Raw genomic sequence first — 15,364 nt, 5'->3', positions numbered from 1 at the left:
TTACAAAGCAGACCATCTTTATTCACAATTGGGGCAGCAGAGGGAAGGTACCCCCAGGACAGTTCAAAAGCAGAGATACTGGGTGGAGAAGATGGCACAAGGTAGGAACTCAGCACTCATCCTCTCCCAGTAGGGCATAAGGGTTTCGGGCAGCCAGGCTGGACCCTGGAGCTGAAGTTGGGGTGTCCTCATCCCCTTCCCCCTCCTCATCCGCATCCCGGTCCTCCTCTCCCTCCTCCTCACAGGAGCTGCTCAGCTCTTCTTCTTCCTCCTCCTCATCTTCACCAGCTGGCCCCACCCTGCCCTGCAAAACCACCAGCTCTGTGGTCTCTGGATGGGACTCCCAGGTGCCTGGGGAACCAAAACAAGAAGAGAACAGAGGAAAGTTTTAAGCGAGGAACTAAAGCCAAAGAAAGATGGAGAAGAGGCAAAGACTAAGAGTAACAATCGGTTTTGCAGCTGCTGGCATTCATTCATTCATTCAAATTCCCATGTGCTGGACACTGAACAGAAGCTCTGCATATATTAACTCTACTCTCTACCATCACCTTGCCAGAGGACAACTATCATCCAGGTTTTGCAGATCAGGAAACTATCTCAAAGATGCTTAGTAACATAGAGCTGACGAACAGGTACAGAATCCAGGTCTAACCCTCGCTCTGTGTAGCCACAGAGCCTGCAACCTTTTGCCTACATAGTAACACAAGAACAGTGGCTGTCTGACCTTTCTGTTCATTATAGCCCGGGGGATGAAAACACAGGCTGAGGCGGCCGTCCAGTGCCAGCCGTAGGAGGCTATTGGCTGCTCTGTACACATCGTTCCGGGCTGCCTTAGCTGTCTTATAACCGCGTTTCTCTGCCCAGGCTGGAGAGAGAAAAGAAGAGTAGGGAGGGAAGCCATTAACTGGGTCCAGTTACCATCACCCCATTCTTGTAACACAGTCCTTCCAGTTTTCTACAGATCATCCCAGACCACTGATCTTGCTGGCCCCACGACAGAAATCCAGGCATGAGCAGCCAGGTGCTTCATCAATGGCAGAACCTGTGAGGACAGGTGAGGAGATAGGACAGGGTTCAGGGTAAGGGGAGGAGAAACCAGGAACATAGAGCCCACCTTCACAGATGTCCCAGGCACACCAGGGGTGTTCCGCTGAGGGATCCTTGGCCTCTGGGTGGCGCAGGTGGAGCAGGACCTGCACAGGAATTCGAGAGGCTAGGTAGCCCACAGCGGTGTATGGCTCCTGGATTTGGGCAATGGGGTAGATCCCCGCCAGAACCTGAGGGCAAATTAAGAATGCTCAGTCTGTTCCTGACCTCTTGCCTCATCTCCTTTCCTGCCCCCTCTGCCCTCATACCTGTAACTGCCTGGGCAGAAGGGATGGGAATATGAGGCCGGGGCAGTCACAGAGCTTCACAGAGGGGGTGAGAAAGTAGGTCTGAAAGTATCGGGTGTGGCCAGGTGTTCTGGAGACACTCACGACCTTCCTGCCTACTAGACCGTTGATCAGCGAGGACTTGCCCACATTGGGGAAACCTTAGAAAGGCAAGAAAAATTAACATTAGACAGTTCCCTACTCTGCAACAGGCAGGATATGGTGCTATAACTATAAATAAGAATGGAAGTAAGGCACAGAAATTAAAGAAGAGGGGGTGCCTGGGACGTTCAGCCGCTAAGCATATGCCTTGGGCTCAACTCAGGGTCCCAGCATCCTGGGATCAAGCCCCGTATAGGGCTTCCTGTTCAGCAGGAAGCCTGCTTCTCCCTCTCCCACTTCCCTTGCTTGTGTTTCCTCTCCCACTGACTTCCTGTCAAATAAATAAATCAATCTTATGAAGGAAGGAAGGATGGAAGGAAATTAACAAAGTGGTACAACCTTGCAAGTTTCAAATCAGATTCTGGGCTGCCAGGGTTGAATCCTGGCCTCTCCACTTATCAGCTTTATAACCTCAAGGCAATTTACTTCATTTTCTGAGCCTGTTTCCTCATCTTACAAGTACAGATACCTTCAAGCTCAAAGTGGTCAGGATTAAATACAACTGTGTGGTTCAGTGCCTGTGGTACACTAAATGCCCAACACAAGTAAGACATGCAGCTCATAATCATCACAACTTCTCCAGGGAGAAGACGGGAAAACCTCGAGGCTCACTGCCACTCTCTTCAGGACTACCTCTAATATTTTGGGTGACCTTGGTATCCGCACAGGTGGCCTGTTTAATACTCTGGCCTCTGAGTGCCAGCATCTATCTTCCGAAGGTCATTTCCTCAACTACCCACTGCCACAGTCATACTCTGGATCTGGTCAATTCACGCTTCTAAAATCTCAACTGCAAGCACCACTCTCTCTGCCCTGATACCCCGTCATTCCAGCTCACTTACTCTGTTCCTCATTTCCAGTAAATTTTTGACCCACTATTCCATACTGAACTCATGTCCTCACTTCCCTTCTTACCCAACTGAGATACTATGACCCAGCTCTATACCCAGCTCCTTTCACAGACCACGAAATCCCAAGTCCTGCCCCTCTCCTCGATCTTACTCATCCCCATGGCTCCCATCTCCCAGTGCTCTGACACTGGCTTGTCCCATAATCACCAAGCTCGCTCTGACATCTAGATCTTTTCATTTACTAATCCCTTGGCCTGGAAGGCCCTTTTCCCTTATCTCCAAATGGTTATTCCTCTCAACATGCTGGGCTCTTCTCAAAGGGGACTTTACATGAGAACCCTCCTCTCTGGGTCACTCTCTATCCCCTTTCATTGTCCCTAAATAATATGGTTTCAAGTCATGAATCTATTTATTTCCAAGGCAATAAGCTCTGTGAGAGTAGGGACCTTTCTGCCACTTTCACGGCAGCATTATCTGCTCCTGGAACAGCACCCGGCACTTAGCAAAACATCTGTCAATAACTAGAAGTAAATCCAAGCTCAGGACTGCCTATGCCACAGAAAATGCTCTACCTTGCATCACTGTGATGTAAGCTACTGCACACAGGTATTGCAGAGTCTTGAAGAGTGGACACCCCACCCCCACCCCCCCTCCACCCTCACCAGGGAGAAGCAGGGGGAAATGACTGGAGAGGGTGCCATCTGTCAGCAATCAGGTAGGTTGTTCCCAAGACAAAAAGGGGACTAACTCAGGAATGTTTCCAAGGAGCCCAACTAACTACTCTGCTTTCCTTAATTTGATTCCCCTATCACCTCAATGCCACAACTTTGCCCAAGTCACTTCTTACGGCTCCCATCAACAAAGGGAAGGGGCCTGGGTCCTAATCATACATTCCTTTCTTCCCCACCAAGAATGGAGACAAAGCTCTTAATTCAGGGAAATTCTCCTTGACAACAGACTTTAAGGGATAAGAGTTAGAAGATATGAATGCTAACTAACCTCCTACTAGGACGTAATGATTTCTCTACTACAGACCGATTATGACTATGGGAACAGTTAAGATATATATCATTTAGAACAATGCTTGGTACCTGGTAAGCACTACGTAAAGGTTAAAGTTTAACAATCGTGATTATTACTAGTAACACTATTTGTCAGTCATCCTTAGGCTCTGCCTATGCTATTCTCTTCATTCCTCACATCTGTTCTTCTAATTGGGTATCAGCATCCTCATTCTAAAAACTAAAATAACTAAGACTCGGAAAGGGTAAATAACTTGCTCAAGATTAGTAAGAGCTAAGCCTGAATTTAACTCAAAGGCACCAGGACCTTTTCACTATTGCTGACACCTTCCTTTTCTGAAACTCTGTACCTCAGGGTAGGCCACCACGCATGGGCCACCACTTCCTTACCCACACAGCCAATGGTCACCACCCCATCTTTGTAGCGCTCCCGGGTTGGGCCAGTTGGCTCCATCGCTGAGTCAGTCTGCTGCTCCACCAGGACTGCAGGTCCATCCTCTTCTTCCTCCTCCTCTCCAGAGCCATTTCCCCAGGTGGCCCCAGCCACATCTCGGGCAATCTTCTCTCGCCAGCTGCTCAAGTCCACTGTTCAGGAAAGAAGATGATAAAGGTTCTCCCCAGAGCCACCAGAGATGATTGCACAGACTATGTACTGCAAAACTCCCTCTGGAGTTGGAGAGTGCCAATCCACATGACAGATTCTTCTTGGCCTGTGTTGAGTTTCGGAAAAATACAGGGAAGACTGAAGGCAACAGAACACTGGGGTTCCTGCCTACCTGCTGTCTTTGTTGCCACCATGTGTGCTTCCTCTTCTTTTTTTAAGATTTTTATTTATTTATTTATTTGACAGACAGAGATAACAAATAGACAAAGAGGCAGGCAGAGAAAGAGAGAGAGAGAGAAGCAGGCTCTCCACTAAGCAGAGAGCCCGATGCGGGGCTTGATCCCAGGACCCTGGGATCATGACCCGAGCCGAAGGCAGTGGCTTTAACCTACTGAGCCACCCAGGTGCCCCTGTGCTCCCTCTTCTATCCTTCCCCCGCGTGCTCAACTACATCCATAATAGAAGGGACTAACTTCAGGGAAGGGAAGCAAAATGACTTTAGGTCTTGGGTCTCCCCCATATCCTTCCACAGCTTCCCTCTTAGCTATATACCTTTTCCTGCAGTGATGGCTTCACAGGCTCTCAGCAACTGCTCTGGCCCCAAGGCCCGAGTCCAACCTCTCCCCCGCCTCCGACTCTTCTTCAAAACTGAGATCAGAGGGCACAAATGTTAGGCTTAGTGTTAGGTGTTGAGCTTATACACCCCAACTCACCCACCACCCTTAGGCCCAAGATCAGGTACTCCTTCATCAACAAGCTTCTCTATTCTCCGTTGTCCCCTGCCACCCCACCTCTCCCATGCTGCCTTTCTCATTGCCCACTCACCGCTACTAGGGTCCTGTGGGGTGCGGGGGTCCCGAGGGAAAGAGGTAAAAAGGACTACGTGGAGCTGGGGATAGTGTTGGTGAAAATAATGCTTCCAGGCAACCACGAGAGCCGGTGGGGCTAGATCCACCTTGTTCAGGACCAAGACCAAGGCCAACCCAAGTTCTCCAGTCACGTACTCGTAAAGTGCTGGTGGGAAATTCACAACCTGGGACAGGGTTGGCGAGAGGAGGGAGCAATGAGAGGTCAACCCAGAGTTCTCTGCCTCTAGTTCCCCACTCACCAGGTACCACTCAGAGACAAGACTCTGGGGGTAGCAGATTCTAGGGGCAAAAGGGTAAATTAGCAAAACTGAACTAAAAAAATAAAGTAGCAGTAAGCAATACCTGTGCCTTTGTCTCTGGGGGACTTCTTACAGGTCCTGATTAGGGATGGAAATGAGCCAAAAACAAGACAAGGAAATAGTGATACCTAGCACACTGGTGTAAAGATTGGGGTCAGGCATAAGAGTAGGGTTGGGATAAAACTCATAATACCTGTTTTTGTGTGCACACAACTATCTACACGTATTTAGATGCATGTATGCACATGCACATGTCTGTAGATTTGTGATAAGCATATGTGGCTGTGTGAGTGCATGTGAGTACACACATTCGTATGTGTAGGAGTGTGTATATATGGGCCATTAAGGACTTCCAAGCTCAATGTCCCCACAGACCTCCCTTTCTCCCACTAGAGGACAGCAATGGAGTGGCAGAGCCAGGTTAACAGAAAGGTTGTCCAGCAGCCAAGTTTAGAGCCTTAACTACTATCCTAGTCTTCCATGTAAGGCTGAATTCTATAGAGACTGATGTGGTGGGGCAGGGAGGAGCCCCAGGCTGCCTTCACAGAATCCCCTGGAGCTCCACACTAAAACATCCTATTGGTCTAGCTATGGTGGAATGAAAACAGGATACATAGTTTTTCATCAAAGGAATAAAGAGTCAGTTAACCTGAGCAGGAGTGACAAACTGTGACACTGATGAACAAAGGACTGACTTCTTGACTGCAGACATCACTATACGGTAGGAAAGACCTCTCCATCTCCCAACTCCTGCCTCCGCCCTTTACCCCACAAGAATCTTCCTCCCCATCCTCCTTGTCACCCTCACCCCTAGTACTCACTGGGTGTCGGATATCAGTGATAAGTAGGACAATGTCAGACATCTCCAACACACGCCACAGCTGCCTCCATGTCTGAAAAAACAAGATTGGTGGAAGAGTACCTAAGCCCAGAATTCCTCTCCTGCCTGACCCCAGACCAATGTGACCAACGGTCACTATGCCCCACTCCTGTCCCCACTCCATTCTCACCTCCAGATTATGCTCAAAGTAGCTGAGTTTTTCAGAGGTGTAAGCCCCATGAATCTTTGCAAGGTACTCCTGGAAGCTCCGTTCCTCCTGGCTCATTAGCTGCTCTTTGGACATCTCATAGCTCCAAGGAGGACGTCGGGGAAAGTCCAGAACTGGGAAGTTGGGAAAAAGTCCAAGTAAGTCAAAATAGTTTCAGGGCTCAAGAATAGATCCCAGACCTCTCATCCCTCACAGTCAGATCTTCTTCTTCCAAGTTCCTTCCCCCAGCCCACTGCCTCTTCCAAACACCCAGATGTTGAGCTCTCACCTGAGCCAGGCTGAAAGACCTCCCGGATGTCCAGCTCCAGCAGCTCAGCACTAACAGGTTGCAACACTTGCTCGCGGGCTGCCCTCTTTCTCCTTTCCACCTCCTCCCGGCTGTCTCGCTCAAAATGCAGCCGGTATCTAATGGGACAGGGACCGCAGCATCTCTTGCAATCCCATGGCCACAAACTCCCCTCCTGGGCAGACAACTTCATAGAGCTTTCTCTCCAAAGTTGTCCAAGTCTCCTCTCAGTCCACCTCCCTCAAGTCCCTCTCCCGCAATATTCTGAGCTTCTCTAAACCTCGCTTTTTTAAAAGCCAAGAACTCTCTCCAGCCGCCCCCGCCCGGCAAAGGAGGATTGTGGCCGGCTCCCGTGAGCCCAGCTGCCAGCGAAGAGACGGACGGCATCCCAGACCCACCCCCTCCACGACCAGCAGCAGGCTCCCCCCTCCCACCCCAGCCAACAACGCTCTCACTTCCGGGTAGGCGGGGATGCCCCGGCCAGCGCCCCCAGCCTGCTCTCACCGATTTGGGTCATAGCCTCGAGGACCCAGCCCCTGGGAAGGCTGCTGATTGAGCCTGCGGATATGATGGGTCACAGACTCCCCGTCCGAGGTGTCGGTCTGCTCCTCCCGTCGCTCCCGGCTCCCGCTGCGGCTGTTGGAACTGGATCGCAGCCCATCTTGGAGCCCTGCGGGGAGGAGGCGGTGACGCCAATACTGGACGGCTCTAAGGGGCGGTAAGACCCCCCTCCCCGGTCTGTGTGGCTTCCCCTCACACCACCCCACTTCTTTTGAGGCCCGATCCTCCCAGCATCCTGCCCAAGACCCTACCGGATGTGCGTGGGGGGGAGTCATTCCTCCTCCAGGGACCTGCGGGGATGGCGCCCCGTTCGAGCTGGAGGGATTCCCCTCCCCCAATTCCCCATCCTTTCCCACCCCTTCCAGGGAGACTGGGGTGAGAGAATCCCGATCGTCTGCGCGTGGCCACCACCCACTCCCACACCCCGCAGGGGTGCGGCGGGCACACCCCTCCTTCCAGAGGTGCCGGGAACCCGAGCCCCGCCCCCTCCCCTCGCTCCCGCACTGACCTCGCTTACGCTCCCGCTTGTCCTGCAACTGCTTCTTCTTTTGCTTCACGCTGAAGGGCTTCTTTCTCGGCATGGCCTGGACCAGTCCCCTGGCCCACCCTCCGCCGAGCTCCCGCCGCCTCAACTGACTCCCCCCCCCACCCCCCCGGGCACCCCCTGCCGCACGGGCCTGGGACCCTAGAGGGGGCGGGGCTATGAGGTGACGTCAGCGGGCGGGCCTGGCCGATTTGCCCGCACCCCCCTAACTGTGGCCTGGGTGGAAAGCGAAGGAAATACAGCCACTTCTTTATAGGAGCGAGGCGAGAGCAGGATGCGGGGTGCGCTACTGCACGTGAGAGTCAGTGGCACCGAGAAGGCGCAGCTGCGGCGAGGAAGGAGGCGCGCGTGGGAGGATCAAGCTAATTTCGTCACGGACGCTACCAACTCGCGTTCGGAGGAGGGGGGACTTGTATCATCACTACCTTGCGCTCTGGGGGTGGGGGAAGCTACCACTCACCTGGAGGGGGAGGGGGAGCGGAGGGCGGGTCCTACCACCTGGGAGAAAGAGCGTGATTGCGCTGAAGCTACTTCCCAGCCCCCCACCCCCCCCCGGGCTTGACCTTAGTGGAAAGACTGGACTGCGCGTCCCAGGAATAGAGTGGAGTTGCTCGTCTACACTGGGGGCGGGGCCAGACGTCTTGAGGGGCGGGTAGCGGTCTCAAGAGCCGTGGGACCCAAATTCCTTGTCAAGGTAGTGGTAAAGAGCAGGTTTACAGATCATAAGGGCAAAGGCAGGCTAGGAAGGAAACCCAGGTGGGACAAGGATTTTTGGAGAGAGGTCAGAGGGCACGAAGTTGTGCCTGCAGCCGTTACCATAGTAACCAGGGTCCGGATGTGGCGATCTTAAGGTGCGACAGCTCTCTCGGGCCTTCTGGCCCGAGAGCCTGTCGACTCTATGGCACACAGTGAGCAGCCAGTCGTGGGTTCTTTGCGAGGGGAGAAGAGAGGAATTTTTAAAAGCATTTAGAGGAACGCAATAAAAAGTAGCCTTGAGACTGCTCCTGTGCCTGGCAGAGACCGAGGGAGGCGTTTTATGATAGAATTTGACGCATAAAAGCTCCCCGGAGCTTTCCGGAAGTTAAATGGCGGGAGCATCAGCCTCTCCATGCACTCACCGGAAGCGGAAATAGAATCCCCGCGTGCCCCTTCCTCACTGCCCTCCAAATCCAGCTGCAGCCATTGCCGCAATCACGATGCCCAAACGAAAGAAGCAGAATCAGCAGCAGCCGCCGCCACTGCAGCAGCCCCCGCTGCCAGAGCGGGAGGAGACTGGAGACGAGGAGGATGGGAGTCCCATCGGTGAGGAGCCCGGGAGGGGTGTGCACATGCCTGTCAGCTGGTCGAGGGCGAAGGGTTAGGGTCTGAAAAGGTGCGGGGGAGGCGGCTCTAACGGAAGGAAGAAGGGCTCAAACACTGGGGCGGGGATGGGATCCTGTCCGGTGTGGAGTCCTGAGCGAGTTCTCTTCCTTGACCCCTCAACTTCGATCCGGCCTCTAACCTTTCTGAAGAGGGCAGGGGAGAAGATAAAGAGCTCGTGTGCGCAGTCGCAGAACGGCAAGGGAGAGGGGGCCCTAGAGAGGTTGCAGATTGCGAAGACTAGGATAACAGTTTACCGCCAGACTTGCACAGAGAAGCTAGATAGAAGTGCTGCCTTCTCTGAACTACTCCGGGGGCGGGGGGGATCGTTCTGATTGGCCAACAGTTAAAGGGAGGATTGGATTACATCTGGAATCACCCGGGATCTTTTGGGTAGCAACTAGGTTAAGGGAAAGAGAAAGCTGTAAGATAGTCTTACCGCGCGTTATACTCCTTGACTGAGTCTCCACTTTTTTATTTTTTTTTTTCCAAACTGGAAACTTTTTTTTGAGGAAAGGGCAGGTGGATTTACCTGAGAACATGTAACACTACTGAGAATGTGTCTGGCTTTACAGATTGAATTAAGAAATTAGTAGAAAAACATAAGACAGGATCATTATAACTTTAGTCCATTTTGATAACTATATTTTCATGTCTGCTCTTAGGACCACCCAGCCTTCTAGGCCCTCCCCCCATGGCCAATGGAAAGCCTGGTGACCCCAAGTCAGGTGAGGATGAGGGGGCTCTGATTCTTTGATTAGTCCTGGAGAAGGGGGCAAGGGAGGGACTAAAACCCAGGAGAACTTAAAACTAAAAGATAAGGGATTCTGTTCAAAAATGAATGGAAAGATGTATATTCACAGATTGGAAAACTCAGTGTTGTAAAAATGTCGCTTATTCCCAAATTGATCTGTAGATTCAGTGGATTCCTGGTTACAATCCCTATCAATCCCTATAATGGAAATAAACATTCTGTGTTATTACATGGAAATGCAAAAGCTGCAAATACAATCTTGAAGTTGGAGGACTTACCTGAATGTCACAATTTACTGTAAAGCTGTAGTAGTTATGGTGTGATGTTGGCACAACAGACCTAAAAGTCAATAGCCTCGTACAAAAAGTACAGTAACAGGCCTGCACGTATGTAGACCCCTCTTTTATGATGAAGTTGGAGCTGAAATAGTGGTCATTTAAATAAATGATGCTGGATTAATTGGGTATTCTTGAGGGGGATGAAATCTGACCTATTCATATGGTATGTAAACATCAACTCCAACTGAAGTATAGATCTAAGTGTTAAAAGTAAAGAAAAATATTTTCATGGTCTTGGAGGAGATAACAGTTCTTAAATAGATAATAAACATTTTAAAGATTGATGAACTGAACTACATTAAACTTTTATTAATGAAATAATACCATTAAGAAATTAATAGGAAGTCATAGAGTAGAGGATACTTGCAACAAATAGAACCAATGAAGAGCTTGAATCTAGAATATACACAGGCCTCTTTTAGACAACCTGTTGGGAAAAATGGGCAACGTGCCAGAACAGCTCTCTCTCAAAAACCGAGATCTAAATGACCAAGAACATGTGAACAAGAACTCAATATCATTAGTTGTTAAATAATTGCAAGATGAAAACCTAACACTTCAAGTTAAGACCCTTGTGCACTGTTGGTGAGACTGTAAAATGGTGCAATTCTATGGAAAACACTATGGAGTTTCCTCAGAAAAAGTTAGAAATAGAAATACCACATGATCCAGCATTCCCACTTCTGGGTATATATCCAAAAGAATGGAAAGCAGGATCTTGAAGAGATATTTGCACACTCCTATTCATAGCAGCATTATTTACAACAGCCAAGAGCTGGAGGCAATCTAAATGCCCATTGACAGAAGAATAAACAAAATATGGTATCTTCTTTTTTTTTTTTTTTTTTTTAAGAAAATATGGTATCTTCTTACAATGGAATAGTATTCAGCCCCAGAGAGGAAGGGAATCCTATTGCATGCTACAGCATGGATGAATCTTCAGGCCATCTTGCTAAATAAAACAAGCCAGTCAAAAAAAGACAAATGTATAATTCCACTTATGAGGTATTTAAAGTAGTCAAATTCATAGAAGCAAAGTAGAATGGTGGTTAGTAAGAGCTGATTGGAGGGGGAAAAGGAGAGTTGTTCAGTACCTATAGAGTTTCAGTTTTGCAAGATGGAAAAGTTCTAAAGAGATCTGTTTCACAACAATGAGAATCTACTTAACACTACTGAAACATGCACTTAAAAATAGTTAAATGGCAAATCTTAGGCACCTGGCTGGCTCAGTCAATAGAGCATATGACTCTTGATCTCAGAGTTATGAGATCGAGCCCCACATTGGGCAGAGTTTTTTAAAAAAAGACAGCAAATTTTATGTTACATATTCCACCACAATTAAAAAGCAAAACAAAATAAAAACACTCCCCAGAATGGCAAAGTGAAAAAAATTGACAATACCAAGTATTGTCCAAGACTATGGAACAATTGCCAGTGGGAGTATGAATTGGTACAGTCACTTTAAAAAAGAAAGTTTGACTTCATTAAACTTCAGCATACATATACCCTAGGACCCAACAATACTTCTACTACGTTTATACTCAACAGAAATGCATACATATGTGTAACAAAGACATGTATAAAAATGTTCATAGCAGCATTTTTCGTTATAGCCCCAAACTGGAATCCACCCACATGTCCACCATCAGTAGAATGGATAAATAAGTTGTTGTGTGTGCATGCAATGGGATACTACACTGCAATGAAAATGAACGAACTCCTGCTACAGGCAACCTGGATGAATCTCACAAACACGATGTTGAGCGAAAGGAGCCAGACAGAAAAGAATGCAGACTGTATGATTCCATTTGTGCGAAGTTCAAAAACAGGCAAAAACTAACCTATGGTGCTAGAAGTCAGGAGAGTGGTTACCTTTGGGGAGGAGGGTGGAATAGTGGGGGGGGGGCACAAAGTGGGGAGGATTTTCGAGTGCTAAGAAGGCTCTATCCCTTCACCTGGGTGGTAAAATCACAGGTGTGTTTACTTTGATGGCAGTTGAGTTGTACATTTAAAATTGGTGTATTTTTCTGTATGTATATTGTACTTCAATAAAAAGTAAAACAACAAAAACACAGGGCTGCTTTATCAGAATTAAGCTGGCCACTGATCACCTTTCCATGTCTTTCTTTCTCTCTTATTCTTCAGCTCTTCACAGAGGTCCTCCAGGATCAAGAGGACCAATGATTCCACCACTGCTGAGTCTCCCACCGCCTCCTCGGGGTAGAGGCCCAATTCGGGGAGGCCTAGGCCCCAGGTGTGGCCCATATGGTCGTGGTTGGTGGGGGGCCAATACTGAACCTCCTTTTCCTGGACCAGGCCATGGGGGCCCTTCCAGGGGAGGCTTTCACAAAGAGCAGAGAAATCCTCGAAGGCTGAAAAGTTGGTCTCTTATCAAAAATACCTGCCCGCCGAAGGATGGCCCCCAAGTTATGGAAGGTAAGGTCCATTTTTCTTATGCCTATAACATTTAATATCCACCACTCCCCAAATGCCTGTGACTCTTCTCTTTTGGGTTGTCCTTTGTCCTTCTGAAGTAAGAGTAGCCCTGAATGTGTTTTTCTCCCAGGAAAATGACTACTATTCTAAAATGTCTGGAAGTGGTAGGGAGTAGAAAATCTGACTGCCCTCTCTTTCTCTGCTTTTGTTACATTTTTTTCCTTTCTTTTATTTTAAACTGCTCAATTTTGACTTGTTTACAGACAAATCCAACCGCCCCGTTTGCCGACACTTTGCCAAAAAGGGCCACTGTCGATATGAAGACCTCTGTGCCTTCTACCACCCAGGTGTCAATGGACCTCCTCTGTGAGACTGTGCCTTCCTATCCAGGCTGGAAGGAGCCCACTGACCTAGTCGCCATATATTTCCCTGTGGCCCTGTGATGGCTGCTGTGAGGCTGTTCTACCCACCACCCTCAGTCAGTGACACCCACCCCTATCCACAGCCTTCCAGTTTGGGGTCCAGAGCTGTTTCATCACTGGTGCCCAGTATGTGGGCTTTCTTCTGATCCAGCCTCCAGAGACTCATCTTCAGGACCCCATCTTTGCTCCCTTCAACTGCCTCCTGGATCCTCTTCCCCATCGCCAACTGACTGCTGAACAGGAAACCTCTTTGGTGCTGTTTCTTGTACATCTGTCCACCTCGCCCCTGGTACTGCCTTCGATTCCTGAGAGCCCTGGAGCAGTTTCCTACCATTTCCTTCTTCTAGCTGCTTGTTTTAAGTCCTTTTTATGTGACAGCCCCTACCCCAAAAGTTGCCAGTTGCTCTGTGAAACTGAGCAGGTCAACCAGGTTGACCTGGGGTCAAATATGGACGACTGGTACAGTCTCCCTGAAAGGCCACTCTCCCTGCTTTTGGATTTTGTAGTTTCTTCGTCAGTAGCATGATCCCCACTGCTCTGGTCTGTGATCACTGTGCTTTGTGAAACTGTGCATCCCCTCCTACGTAGCCTTTCTCAGTGTCCGTGGCATCTTTGTGACTTCCCAACACTAGAGTAAGTTTTTCTGCCAAAATGAGTGAGGCTCTTGGTGCCCTCTAGACTTTCCACACCTCCCAACATGGGAGAATTTGAAACTTTCCACAAGACTGCCTCTCTAGTCTCCCCATTCTCCTGGTGTTGGTTTTTCTGGGTTTGACATAAGCCCATGAGATGTCCTCTGAAGCCTCTGATGGGCTACCCTATTTCCTCTCCAGCCCACTTTAGTTAGAGTACGTCATTGTGAGGCCACCAGCCCTTTTGTCTGAATTCTGTGAATCTCCACCCGGCCTACCTTTGGGTGGAACCTGGACAGTACTGTCGCCCTCATCTAACCTTCTTTCCTACATCCCTGGTACTGGTTGTTTTCTGTGAAAACGGCAGTGAACAGGTTTGGTTTTGAACTGACCCAGAAGAAATGGGTCAGGAGTTGTGTGGGCAAGAGGGAAGGATGAGAGCCGTTGGAGAACTGAGAGAATTTTTTTTTCTTTCTAACATTTTTTATATTAGTAATAAATGCAGTGGAAACAAGTGTTTTCTTCAATCCCTGTGTTCCAGTCATCTCTGGAGGTGCAGATAAGGGTGTTCTTTTTGGAGTCACTTTATTCTTCCATTTGTTCATATATAGTGGTGTTGGAGAAGGAAAAAGCTTGAGTTTTTTTTTCAGTCTGAAGGAACTAGTGAGGTCCCATAACCTACAAGCATCAGACACACCAGGCTGCATTATGTTCAACGGTAAGGCCTTAGAGGAGAAAGGAGAGGCCAAGTATCCACAGAGTAATTTTGTAATGTTCTACCCATGTTTGTAGGTTTGATGATTATGGAGTTGTGATGACAAAACAGTCTTTTTTTTTTTTTTAAGATTTTATTTATTTATTTGATAGGCAGAGATCACAAGTAGGCAGAGAGGCAGGCAGAGAGAGAGGAAGAAGCAGGCTCCCTGCTGAGCAGAGAGCCCGATGTGGGGCATGATCCCAGGACCCTGGGATCATGACCTGAGCCGAAGGCAGAGGCTTTAACCCACTGAGCCACCCAGGCGCCCCGACAAAACAGTTTTTAAACAAATATTTATAGAATAACTATGGGCCTGACAGTATACTAGGCACTAGAAATAACGAAAATCAATGTTTAAATCTACAGGGGAGACACTTTTTTTTTTTTTTTAAGATTTTATTTATTTATTTCACAGAGAGATCACAAGTAGAGAGAGAGGAGGAAGCAGTTCCCTGCTGAGCAGAGAGCTCTTTGCGGGGCTGGATCCCATGACCCTGAGATCATGACCTGAGCCGAAAGCAGAGGCTTAACCCACTGAGCCACCCAGGCGCCCCGTACAGGGGAGACACGTTTATCAAAAAATCATGAATATGTGTAAGGTCACACCTGTCAAAAGTGAGACATAATGCAAAGAGAGTATGTAATAAAGGGAGACTGGGAAGGTGACATCTGAGACAAGCTCTGAAGGACAAGCTGTGGAAAAGCAAAGTCTAAGCAAAGGTGTTCACCAAGAGATGGGAAAAGTAGGAGATGAGGCAGAAGGAAGAAGAGCTAGACCACTCAGGACCTTGCAGAACCCACAGTCTTGGGTCTTTTCATTAATCCTTTGAACGGTTTTTAGGCAGGTTGGTATGGATTAGATTCATTTTTCAACAAGATCATATGGGTGTATGGATCTTTGGAGCCGACCAGGCTTGGAAATGCCTTCAAAAGTAATTTCACTAGTCCAGGTGAGTTATGATACAGACTTGGGTAGTAGACCAGAGAAAAGCAGACATTTTATTTTTTTTAAAGATTTTATTTATTCATTTGACAAGAGTAGGCAG

General features: G+C 48.6%; 2 protein-coding genes across 3 annotated transcripts; one reads left to right on the top strand and one right to left on the bottom strand.

Moving 5' to 3' along the window:
- GNL1 (G protein nucleolar 1 (putative)) lies at positions 1 to 7,716 on the bottom strand. The gene is made up of 12 exons (XM_059179065.1): positions 7,585 to 7,716; positions 7,020 to 7,185; positions 6,498 to 6,634; positions 6,191 to 6,342; positions 6,002 to 6,073; positions 4,838 to 5,045; positions 4,565 to 4,660; positions 3,799 to 3,993; positions 1,356 to 1,534; positions 1,115 to 1,277; positions 725 to 865; positions 1 to 351 (listed from the first exon to the last, which is right to left on the bottom strand). The coding sequence occupies exons 1-12, from the start codon at positions 7,655 to 7,657 to the stop codon at positions 110 to 112; spliced, it is 1,824 nt and encodes a 607-aa protein (XP_059035048.1). The 5' UTR covers positions 7,658 to 7,716; the 3' UTR covers positions 1 to 109.
- A 1,072-nt stretch (positions 7,717 to 8,788) lies between these two features.
- Positions 8,789 to 14,088, top strand: PRR3 (proline rich 3). Of its 2 annotated transcripts, XM_059179073.1 has the most exons (5): positions 8,789 to 8,922; positions 9,645 to 9,707; positions 11,685 to 11,867; positions 12,217 to 12,507; positions 12,771 to 14,088. In XM_059179073.1, exons 1-5 carry the CDS (start codon positions 8,817 to 8,819, stop codon positions 12,875 to 12,877), a joined length of 750 nt encoding a protein of 249 aa, XP_059035056.1. In that variant the 5' UTR covers positions 8,789 to 8,816; the 3' UTR covers positions 12,878 to 14,088. The 2 variants fall into 2 exon arrangements, with proteins under 2 accessions (XP_059035056.1, XP_059035057.1); XM_059179074.1 differs by lacking the exon at positions 11,685 to 11,867.
- The last annotated feature ends 1,276 nt before the right edge of the window (positions 14,089 to 15,364 follow it).

The sequence above is a fragment of the Mustela lutreola genome, chromosome 6 (genome assembly GCF_030435805.1).
Source record: "Mustela lutreola isolate mMusLut2 chromosome 6, mMusLut2.pri, whole genome shotgun sequence".
In the NCBI taxonomy this organism is placed as follows: domain Eukaryota; kingdom Metazoa; phylum Chordata; class Mammalia; order Carnivora; family Mustelidae; genus Mustela; species Mustela lutreola.
Note: the sequence above shows the minus strand (reverse complement) of the source record. Positions and strands in the feature narration are given on the sequence as shown.